This window comes from Acanthaster planci, linkage group LG02 (assembly GCF_054643075.1).
Source record: "Acanthaster planci isolate LZ-2023a linkage group LG02, COTS_SCS, whole genome shotgun sequence".
Lineage (NCBI taxonomy): Eukaryota > Metazoa > Echinodermata > Asteroidea > Valvatida > Acanthasteridae > Acanthaster > Acanthaster planci.
Genome location: NC_141778.1, coordinates 10,825,119 through 10,836,447, shown reverse-complemented (window position 1 = coordinate 10,836,447; position 11,329 = coordinate 10,825,119). Strand labels below are relative to the sequence as shown.

The 11,329-nt window shown below is 42.7% G+C and overlaps 2 protein-coding genes and 1 pseudogene across 3 annotated transcripts; 1 reads left to right on the top strand and 2 right to left on the bottom strand.

The window, feature by feature from the left end:
* Window positions 1–170: 170 nt before the first annotated feature.
* On the bottom strand, window positions 171–1,172 carry LOC110978320 (alpha-1D adrenergic receptor-like). Its single transcript, XM_022233230.2, has one exon. It carries the CDS (start codon window positions 1,170–1,172, stop codon window positions 171–173), a length of 1,002 nt encoding a protein of 333 aa, XP_022088922.2.
* Window positions 1,173–2,565: 1,393 nt separating this feature from the next.
* Window positions 2,566–4,675, top strand: LOC110978319 (melatonin receptor type 1B-like; annotated as a pseudogene).
* polr3k (RNA polymerase III subunit K) lies at window positions 4,564–11,325 on the bottom strand. Of its 2 annotated transcripts, none has more exons than XM_022233232.2 (3): window positions 11,133–11,325; window positions 6,994–7,081; window positions 4,564–6,339 (listed from the first exon to the last, which is right to left on the bottom strand). In XM_022233232.2, exons 1-3 carry the CDS (start codon window positions 11,241–11,243, stop codon window positions 6,212–6,214), a joined length of 327 nt encoding a protein of 108 aa, XP_022088924.1. In that variant the 5' UTR covers window positions 11,244–11,325; the 3' UTR covers window positions 4,564–6,211. The 2 variants fall into 2 exon arrangements, with proteins under 2 accessions (XP_022088924.1, XP_086988800.1); XM_087132674.1 differs by lacking the exon at window positions 11,133–11,325 and adding an exon at window positions 10,804–11,005.
* Window positions 11,326–11,329: the final 4 nt, after the last annotated feature.

Below are 11,329 nucleotides of genomic sequence, written 5' to 3'. Positions count from 1 at the left end.
CCAAATGGCCATCACATATATAGAGCCCACGCACTAAGCGTGAACGCCGACAATGGTGTTTAAATGTCAGTCTCACCTCTCTCCTTGTAACTGGTGAGGGGTACTTGTGCACGAAACCATACATAATTATATAGATGCTGGTTTCCTTACCAATTAAAGGGTCCTCCAACCTACCGACGTCGTGCTGCATGCGCTAGTTGCTGACACCTGATGACTCGACAACAGGCTTTTCTGATATTTCTGTTCATCCAGGCATAGATTACTGGATCAACGGCCGGCGTTAACGACAGGATGAACACCCCAAGCCGTGCCCCTCGAAAAACAACCGGATTGTACATACCGATCATGGAAATGACGGATATTGGCACATACGAAAGCAGGTAGACGAGCGTCACAATCACTGACATCTTGATGAGTCGGATCTCTTCTTTTGTGACAGACCGGGAAGCCGAAGACCTTGGGTGTGGACCCCGACGTGGCAATGCTGTCTCGGCCAAGGCGACGGGTACCATTGCGGTTGGTCTAAGAAACTGTCGCCCGCTCGCCCGCACCACACGGAATATCCGGTAGTACTGCACAGGTATCACGATCATGCCGGTCACAACTGTTATGCTCGAGATCACAGTAACAATGAGACGGGAACCAGGGTCAACGTTGGTAATACAGAAGGAAAAGAGGGGCTGGTATTGAGACTCAAACTTAACGTGAAAGATGACAGCTACCGCGACAGCAAGAAACCACGTAGATAGCAGAACGAAGGCAATTGGTTTCCTCCCACAGTATTTGTCGTAAACAGCGGGTGATTTTCCCACGAGAAGGTACCTGTTGATCGCAAGAGCGCAGTGGTTGATCAGAGACACGTGCCACAATAGGGCTGAGAAATGGGCGCTGAATCGACAAAGGATCGGGTCTAGGGCCTCGGGCCACTTCCCTGCCAGGACAGCCACGGCGTAAAAGGGCAAGAAGACGATGGACAACAGGAGGTTGACCAGACTGTGATTACACACGAAGGCGTTGTGGGAGGTCCGGAGCTTGGACGTGGTCACAATCAAGATGATGACCAGAAGATTGCCGGTGATACCCAAGACATCAGTGACAATAACCGCTGTACCATGAAGCACGCGCAATGGCCCGGGCAAATGACCCACAATGTACCCAGCTGAATTTTCCATGCTGCAGGGATATCGCCCCTGCACTTTTCCTAGCAGCTGGTTGACGAATTATGGCAGCCTGAATTTGTTAGTTTACTTGATTCCTTATACACCCACGATGCAAAACTCCACAGATTACTCGCTGATGTTCGTTAATGTCTATCCCGTGCACAGACTAATGAAGCGGCGTTCTTCCTGACATCGTACCGGCCGCTTAATTTCGCTGACGTAATTAATCAGGTTGAAAATGACAGATTAAATGCGACAGGAGTTCCTCCACGTCACCCAATCTGTCGCTAATGACGTCTGTACAAGATATTGAGAACACCAATTGCTCCCTTTGAGCGATAAACCTCTAACGAAAGACAATGGGCACAGTGCTACCGTACGTTTTCCGAAAATCTTACTCTCCCCAATGGAACTTTCAAGGAGCGAAATCATCAAGAAGCGTGGTCTACAGTAGTCTTGATGTGAAATCTACCGGTTCCAAAATACTTAGGCCAATGACTTCGTAGACGATCACAGGGTCACTGAGCGGAGTTGGTTCATTTGTTTCTGGGTGTCACCACTCTTGTCAACTCAGTACAAAGTGGACAGCTCGAAATTACCAGGACGGCGATCCTTAATCAGAGTCGAACTTTAATAGCACAGATGATACATCACCAATTTGATGCGCAAATGCTTACCACTGTAGGCCTAAATGTACATCAATCAGCGAACGCTTCTCCCCGCAGAAATATACGACATATGCTCCGCCCAAAAAAATCTGAGAGCATACGACTCAGATACTCATTAATTTAGACAGATCCTGTGAAACTTTAACAGAGCGCGGAAGTGCGTTTCTTCTCAAGTTAAGAAACAACCACAGACACCAGCTACGTATACGAGGACGACGTAGTAAAATCTTTTGACTTTTTAACTGCGGCGAGCTCCCTCCCATTTAAATAGGCAAGAAAAAATCTTGGTATGAAGTTTTTGCCGACTATTTGGCGACGGATGACGGATATGTACAACTTGTAACATTTCTTTAATCAAGTACATGTTTTTTCTTTCTGGAGCTTCATCGATCGCTCAATAATGCCCTACTTTGGTGACTGCTTTTAACGGGAAGGATTCATGTCCCTTTGATATCACCAACGCTGTGCATTTTGTTAGGCGGTCTTCCCAAACGTATTACAAGTTGTACAACCAGTGCACTGTGAACACAATCTGCTCAGTTTGTCTAGATAGGATAAAGCTGTGTTGCACACAAATATCATGAAAGAGTTCCAAATGTTCACATACCAGCGTGAAACAATCCAGATGCGATTAACAGTCTAGAGGACTCAGTCGTTCTGTGCCTGAGCTACTCTGAAAGTCGCAGATTGAGTTACAAACCGACAACTGGACGTTTAATTCAAATAACCCAACTGCCATGGAGGCTAACAGTACCATTCTCCCAGTCAGCCATCTGTCTGTTCCACTTCGTGCGCTTCATGGCACGACGGTCATAATCGCCGACATCTTAGGTATCATCGGGAATCTTCTTGTTATCATATCCATTGCCAAGACGCCTGAGCTCCACACTTCCCATAACGCCTTCGTGCTCAACCTCAGTATGTCGGACCTCCTGCTGTCCGTCTTCACTGTCCCCTTTTACGTCCTAGCCATCCTTGCCGAGGGCTGGCCTCTCAGTTCCAAGGTGTGTCGGTTCAAAGCCAAATTCTCCCTAATTCTCTGGGAGGTGTCTTTACTTACCTTGGCCGCCGTTGCCACCAACCGTTATTTCCTTGTGGCCAAGTCCTCTGGAACTTACAGCCGCTTCTGCGGCCGCAAACAGATAATCTTTGCTGTGCTTGTCTTCTGGCTGGAAAGTCTGCTGGTGGCGTTGTTCTCGGAGTTCGCCATTGAGGTGGATATCCAGTACTTGCCAGCTTTCTCATGCTGCGTTTTCAATCCGTTGGACCCCACCACCTACTACTTCGTTATGGTGTTTATCTGCATCTTTGTGGTGTCTGTGTTGATCATTGTCCCCGTGCAGTATTTTCGTGTACTGCTAGTGATCCGGGCCAGTAGACGACGCGTCGGCCGGGCCGTATCGACGGGACCCTGTACGAACGATCAACATCAACTCTCTTGCCAAAATAGACCCAATGCCTCCGGCATCACTAAAGATGAAATCAGACTCCTCAAAATGTTCGTACTCATACATTCCCATATCCATCGTCTACTTGTTCGGCGTAACTTCCCCCATGCTCTTCCAAGGAGCACGCTTCGGAATGTTCATACTGTCCACAACAGTGGCTATCAACCCGATTCTCTATGCGTGGATGAACCAAAAAATAAGACATGCCTGCTGTCGACTGTTGAAAAGCAAGAAACGGGTTTTTAATCTGACGCTGGGAAGGCAAATGGAACAGGCACAGTAATGGTTTACTAACTCCTGTCAGGATTTTTGTCGTCGGACCAACGACTGAGACCTGCGCTTCACAGACGTGAAGGACTTCCATCTTATTCATTCCTAAGTTCACAGATGTACAGAGTGACTTACACTCACCATCCTTGAATCGAAACTAGTCCATGTTTAATTCTTCTGAAAGCCCCTTCGTAAAACACCATCGAGAAGTTGCACGGAAGCGCGACATTGAGGACGCCAGGCGGACTCTGTGCATTAGGCCCTATTGATACGGCCTTTACGGCAAACTCGGTACCTTAACCCTAACAGTCCCAAATCCTCCTATTTCAATACGATTTTACATACACCCTGGGGGTTAGGTTTTAATGAACATCAAGGTCTCTGAACGAACAACCGCATAACTCCGTCATGTGGAGCACTCTAAACGCTGCGGCTCGGACATTAGTAGCGTCCATTCCCCTGAGTCAGTCTTAAACGCACGTTTAAGACCGGCCAAGCACATATCTATTCCCTTATCAACGGATCCTACTCACTGGTGCATGCATGTAATGTCTTGTAAACTTTAAAAGCAGACTCAAACAAAATGTCGTAAATGTTAATTACGGGTTTTGCCCTTACCTGACGTATATTCATAAACACTGTATACATGTACTCGGTGCTTGGCCGACAGCTCGCCAAAAAATTCACGAGCTTACCTCTTGCTCATTAGTGCAGACGTCTTAACCACTCCGAGTCAGACGAGGGTCCGAGTCAGACCATGGAGGAAGAAACACATAGCAGCGGGTACTGCAAAGTATTTCAAGATGCACTTTACGCTGGGGAGATGTTAATTTTAAGCTTGTGAAGTCTATCACAAGCTCTTGGACAAGCACAGAGTGTTACATACAGTGTTTATGAATCTACGTTTGGTACGGGCAAAACCCGTAACTGAAAAACTTACATCTCGTCTTGAAATGTCGTAAATTCAGGTATTGTGAAAGTTATGGTAAAAAAACAGTTTAGTGGAAAATCACATCATTTCAATTTGATGTAAATGTATTTAATTGTATAAACACACTTTACCAATACAAGTCTACGAGCTTCTTGTTAGTTATTGTTTAATAAAGGCTCCTCTTTGGCAGTATATATACATATGTAGGCTATTAAGTGGCATTTCTGCTTTTGTCATACGGCATCAATTCTGAAACTGTAAATAAAATAAATAAAACAATAAGCAAAACCAAAACAAAAACCTACGACAAAATATACCGGACCTACACTTACGCGAATGAAACACATGCATTCATTATTCCTTAATGTCCAAGACAGGCGATTCATAATATTGCGCCGCCAAGAGTTTGCAACGCGTTGACCAATCACAGTGCGTGAAATCTGTCGACCCTTTCTAAAGCGCATTCGGGAGACAGATTTCGCGCACTGTGATTAGTCAACGCATTGCAAACTCTTGGAGGCGCACTATTGTGAAACGACCGTATTCTCCCAATTTAAAGCTAATAAGCCTACTACCAATCATCAAGCCGCTCACAATGACTTTTTCTTCCAAAGCAAGTCCATTCTCGCCAAATTTGATGACGGGCAAACAGAATGAAGCTCGGTTAAATCTATGGGCATGAGGTATCCACAAGGCCCTGGAATTTCAACCTGCATCTATTTCTGTTACATGTTTGCCAACGAGATGCGCAATTTCTGTTGTTTATTCATGAGTATCACACAGGTGTTCATGTCTATCTTGTGTTTTTTATGGCACATACCACCATTCAAAATACTCCTCAGATACGTGCACATATTTATCTGTCTCAACGTTTGCTTCAGATAAATCTTCAAAACATGACGCTGCATTCTTCAGCGAAGCAACCAAAAAAAACCCCCACAAACTTTCACAGGCAGACCTACATCCATTCGTCAATTATCAGTCAGGCGAGTAGTGATTAGTCATCTGATCAATAGTTTTGTTTGCCGGCGACTGGATTCCGGAGACTATTAAATAAGATCATGTCTGTCTGATAAGATGATTTACCGACAGATAAATGCTATCTGGGGTAATTGGAAGAATCCGTTTATCAACATTTAAGTTATGTTTACCTGGAATAAGATTTGAATGAAGCCGTTTGTCATCAATATAATCAGCCAAGAAGGCATTACACTGTTTGAAACGTCGAGTTATTCCCTGGTTCTTCTCAGAACCACACATACTCAAGAAAGAGATTGATCCATGGTGTAACCGCAATCGTTTTGGTTTTTTTGTTTTCTTTTTTTTTCCTCATATAGTTCTTTCACCATGAAAACCTTTAAGTCTTAAGAAGGCATTAAGTTTGTAAGGTTTCTTTTTAGAATGAAAATGATTGTAGTATACAAGTAGAAATGATGGTGTGGTTTCAATGAGTACTGATTTTAATGCACATTTCAGCAAGCATTTAAATTGAATGTCTTTTTACATACAGTCCCCCATTCTACAAATTCTTTCCTTGAAGACCATGTCGTATTACTTAGAAGTCTTGAATTCACACCTACATGTAGCAACCAGCCCATAGACAAGGCTCTTCTGGTAGGTAGTCACCCAATTGTGCAAGAATTTTCTGATCTGGCATCCCTACATTTGTAAGTTACAATATATGCACCCATAAAAGAAAACTAAACACACAGTTTCAAAAGACAAACGATGCACTCAATCCCGCCACCTGTGCCCACAGTCTGGGCTACAACATTTGTAGAAGGTGGTCATTGGCTCGTCGGCAGAGCGCGTCTGAATCTGCATGAAGTAAGCCCTCGGATGTTCACATTTGGGACATTTTTCTGTAAGGGTGAGATAGTAGAGTTCTCTGGCAAATGTGACGATCACTCACTGGAGGGATATATATACATGTACCTCGTTCTCATATTGGCCTGAGCGCCAGGGTTGAGTATCGATATCAGTCGAGATTATATACATATCATGTAGAGTGCCGTGCAGGGAGAAAACTTGTCCAGTTTCTCCCTCAAAAGGAGGCGTTTCCTGTCTTCGATATAAAATCAGCTCGAGTAAACACTGATGTACCACGCTGGTAGGAAAAATATCCTCATGCACTGCACAAATTATGTACACGTACAGTCTAGTGTGCCACCCATCAAGTCATAATCCACATGATAATCCACATCATAATCCATGTGGTTGTTTGCACACAGTTAAGGTTCAGGGGGCCGTTACTACAATAGTAATACAAAACAATGTACATGTACAAATGGAAGCTGTAGGACCATCACGAGGGGAGGGAAGTGAAGCTGGGGGAAAAAAAATTGGCACTTTGCTTGAAAAAAAAAATCCCAAGAATGACCCCTTCCACCGTGACTTGTCTGTTGGCTGTAAGTCATTGCTTCCCCCTCTCCCACATACTAATGACACCAATGTGTGTGGTTTCTTTAATGTTTTTTTCGGGGGGTACATGTATATTGTTTACGAGGGGTATATACCTTCTGTAGAATCCACATTCTCCCAAGCTGCTGCTCCACCCAGGACATCATCTACTTCCTTCAAACGAGGAAACTTTTTGCTGGAGATCTAGGCAAGAATGGAAAAAAAGGGTAAAACTGGGGTCTACTGTCTTAACCACTTGACGCCGGATAATGTGCAAACACAGGATACACACTCGAAACATATTCAATCAATTATTGGATATTCAAATATTATTTTCTGAGTATGAATATTCAAATGCAAAATTCATGAAAAGGGAGAATTTTCTTTCGTTTTAAATGAGAAATATTGCAATATGGAGGCTTTTTAAAAGCAAATTCAACTGAAAAGGGACATAAATATTACGATTCAAAAAGTAACTTATTCATTAAACAATTTCAAAGGGATATAAATTTTCAACAGGACAAGAAGTGTTGTTTGTCTCCTAAATCTTGCTAAATCGTGGCTGGAGATACTCCCAGATGTGAGAAGCTATTATGTTGATTATAATGTGAATTGTGTGTGTTGTTGCCACTGATATTGTACATGGTTCGTTCATCAACACTCTGCCTGTCAGTACGACCTATTATTCAGATATTCGACCTACACGTAATTGAAGGTCGAGTATTCGAATAATAAATTATTCGCATTGACTCAGCCCAAATTATTGATAGACTACCCGTAGTAGGAAGGCACAACCCCAATGACCATGACCAATGATTGGGGGGGGGGAATTAAGATTCATCCTCTGTGCACTTGTAATTGATATGTGAAGTGACTCATGTCCCATTATCTGTAGTTCAGGCATGTACAGTACATGATGTGGGCACAATTGCTTGATCTGCGTGGTACATGTATCTGTTGATTTTTTTACACAATTTACCAATGACTCTGGCACCAACTAATCCAAATCACCTTTTCTTTCTAGGTTTAGCATTAAACTGCATTTAGGCTCTAGGGCCTAATTCGTCATGTTCATGGTTAAGGAAGACTGTTTCAAAAGTGGGGAAAAAGGTGGAGATTTAGGAAAGGACTGACCGATAGTGCAATGCCAATATGCACAATCGTGCTTATTGTCCGAGTGCACCCAACTCAAGCATGTTAAAGTTGCAGGCCAGTAAATAGGTGCAAAATTGCCTGCACAGACCAAATCACGATTTGCAGGCTGTCAAATTCTCTGTTTTTAGAGCGTTTTGTGGCACGTGGACTGGGTGGTTTGTTAAAATGGTGGATGAAATCCAGGAGCAGGACAATGCCAGTTGTATTTCTGAAAGTACTGAACCAAATGGGGCCCTCCAAATTGCTCTATTTTGCAATGGACTGTAAAAAATGTTTTAAAAATGCTGATGGGCCTCATGACTGTATCGAGGGGTGATTTTCTCTGGAGAGAAATACCGGGATCTTCAAAAGTCACCTGTGAAGCCACTGAAAATTGAAAGAAAAATAAAAGATGAGGAAGTGAGCTGTCTGGAACTCCTGTGCTTTCCTATTTTTATGAAGTGGGGATATTTATCACTACTGTCTATGGCATCTTATTTACATGTACTGATCTGCATTATAAACAAGCAGGCCTGGGCACGTGTGTACATCCATGGAGCTACAAGTACATGTATAGCTCCATGGTACATGTACATCATAGTACGCATACAACTTTGGCTAGCTAGTAGTCCAACCATGGTTCAACCAAGACCAATCAATAAGCTTTTTTTACGTTTCATGTGCGCAAGCTCAGAAGACTAAACAGCGGGGAAACAAATTCCTGACAACGACGTTGCATAATGTTTGGCAAATGGATGCTCGTGATTGTTATTGCTGTAGACAGTTAGCGGGCGCGCTAAACTCAACATGGTGACAGAACAGGAAATTGGCTTATTGACATGAATGATTGATGTGCCACAACCGTGCTAACATTACAACTTGGCAGCAGGCCTAAGCATACTACCTGTATCCATCAGAGACTAGTTTTCGAGGAAATAAGGCTTTTTCTTTAATTTGAAAAATACAAACAAATACAAGATATCAATTGTCCTAATCACCTTCCCTAAGTTACATGTAATTTGTAAACAACGAACAAAACTGGATGATGAACGCGCCACCCGTGGCTGACTATGGCTTGTTTTCAAAGGTTGTCCAGAGGTACGGTGCTCAAGTGAAGCCATGCATGAAATAAATGTTTGTTGCCGTGCGGTGCCTCTTGTGCAACTTCATCTTATCCTTTATTGTCGGAAGTCGTCTTTTCCAAACTCAATCTCTTTTTTTAAGGCATCTCACAAAATACTGAAATGATTTTAAATTTCAAATTACAAAATAAAGGTAAAACCATTGCAGGTGTTTCTTTGCTTTCAACTCTAAAGTTTCCCTGTGTTTTATGTTTTTTTCCAACTGTCCTATGTTTACTTCTCATTAAACATGAACTCAATAAATTGGCGAGTATTTTAAACTGAAAACACTTTCATTTATTTCTAAAACTGAAACAAATATGTTCCAGTGCTTACTGTGGAAATTATTTCATTAACCATAATTACTTGGCAAAATAATAAACATGCTTGCCCTGAAAAAATGACTAATATTTTTCTCAGGGAAATCTCCTGACAAAAGAAGGAAACAACATTGGTAAAATTTATTCCTCTGTGGGTTGAAAGCATGGGAGACTGTGAGTGTGACAAGGTGTGACAATAAAATGTATCACTTGCCAGAAGAGGGGTGACACTGCAATAGTACTTGATGTGTGTCCAGTGCAAGCAGTTTTCGAACATGGCCCCATGATGTTAAATTGATGGGAGTTTGCAAATTCAATGAGTGGAAATCAGTGCAAACACAGCACTTGTCACTGTCATTAATCTTCGAGTCACTGTCATCATCACTGGTGATGGTGGTGCTCTGAAGCAATGTTGTGTTCTAGTGCAGGAGCATGAGTTGGATCAGGTTGAGGTGCAGGAATCACACGAGGCTTCTTTGATTCATTCACATCAACAACACACCAAAATGCTTTGTAAGCATTGATGGAGAATACAATGTACATGTAGTTCCTGTAGACACTTGCCCCAGACAGCAGCACGTGGCTCATACACATGTTCAGCAAGATGAGAAAGTAACTAGTATTTTGCTGTTGGATGTCACATGTCGGTTGTAATATCAACATGTAGGGCCTAGTGAATATTTATTATAATCTCTTTTTTGTCAAAATATTGATCCATTTTCTTTTATTTTGAAGGCCTTACAGTAATTGTAAAAAACCCACACAGTCACTTTTGGGGTCATCCATTTTTTTTCATCATTTTCACGAGAACACAAAGCATATGCAGGGGGGAAGGGGTGAAGCGGTTTTGTACGCTTTTAGAAACATTAAAAATGATGATTATCATACATGTAGACTGGCCAACTATTGCGTGTGTGGAGAGTGTGCAGGACTCTAGTGCATCATTCATATGAATTCGGGCAATGGTTATTTCTTAACCACTTGACAATTTTGCCTGGTGTGATATATAAAAAGTACATACACAAGTACCAGGCAAAATTCACTAACGTTGAAGTCACAGCGACATGTGCAACGGAGGGGGCTTCAATGATCTCACTTCACAATCTGTCAAAATCCAACCGTTTTCACTTGACACACGCACGGCAATTGAACTTTTCGCCGCTTGTTCCTTTCAAATGTTTGTATCGAGATTCAGAATAACTCTATGGGCGAAATATGGTCTTCCAAGAGCAACACGTACATGTATGATGATCCCGTCCAAAATCCAAAAAGAGGAATACTAACACTCCACTAGTAGAGCTAGGCCTATGTGTACTCTAGCATGTAGTAGATACTTATGAGTGCAACTTACCACTAGAACCTTAACTTTACACTTCATCGGTCAGCGGGGAGAAGAGATCTTCAGCAAGACTGAAGGTACATGTTTTTTACGTCATTCGAAGTTATTTACATCGTGCGGCATAACGCAGTCGGTAAGGGTGCGAAAACAAGGCCCGTCAAAATCTGGACCAAACTCTGAAACGTCCTGTTCTGTTGCACCATCATGACCATGACATCAATCGTTGTCATGATTGTTGTCATACTCCCACGATGACAACAATCAGACAATCATGAATTGAATGATGTCATGGTCATGATGGTGCAACAGAACAGGACGTTCCAGAGTTTGGTTACGCCTACCTTTCTCGTTATATTGTGAATAAATGGACATGTGTTACAAGCGAATCTGTAGCAGTTTGGCCCCTCTTCGACAACGAGTACATTGGCACATGTTGGGCAGAACATCAACATTTTCAGCACTGCACGTAACGTGTCTTGGGTCTGGCTCGTGTCACCATCAATTTTTGCATGTTTTACAAGCAGCGCCCTCAAGAGAG

Coding starts and splice junctions, on each gene's coding strand:
- polr3k (XM_022233232.2), bottom strand. CDS start 11,243: ATGTTGATGTTCTGCCCAACATGTGCCAATGTACTCGTTGTCGAAGAG. Junction 7,082..11,132: donor TTCACAATATAACGAGAAAG/GTAGGCGTAACC, acceptor ATTCTTGCCTAG/ATCTCCAGCAAAAAGTTTCC. Junction 6,340..6,993: donor GAATGTGGATTCTACAGAAG/GTATATACCCCT, acceptor TCACCCTTACAG/AAAAATGTCCCAAATGTGAA.
- LOC110978320 (XM_022233230.2), bottom strand. CDS start 1,172: ATGGAAAATTCAGCTGGGTACATTGTGGGTCATTTGCCCGGGCCATTG.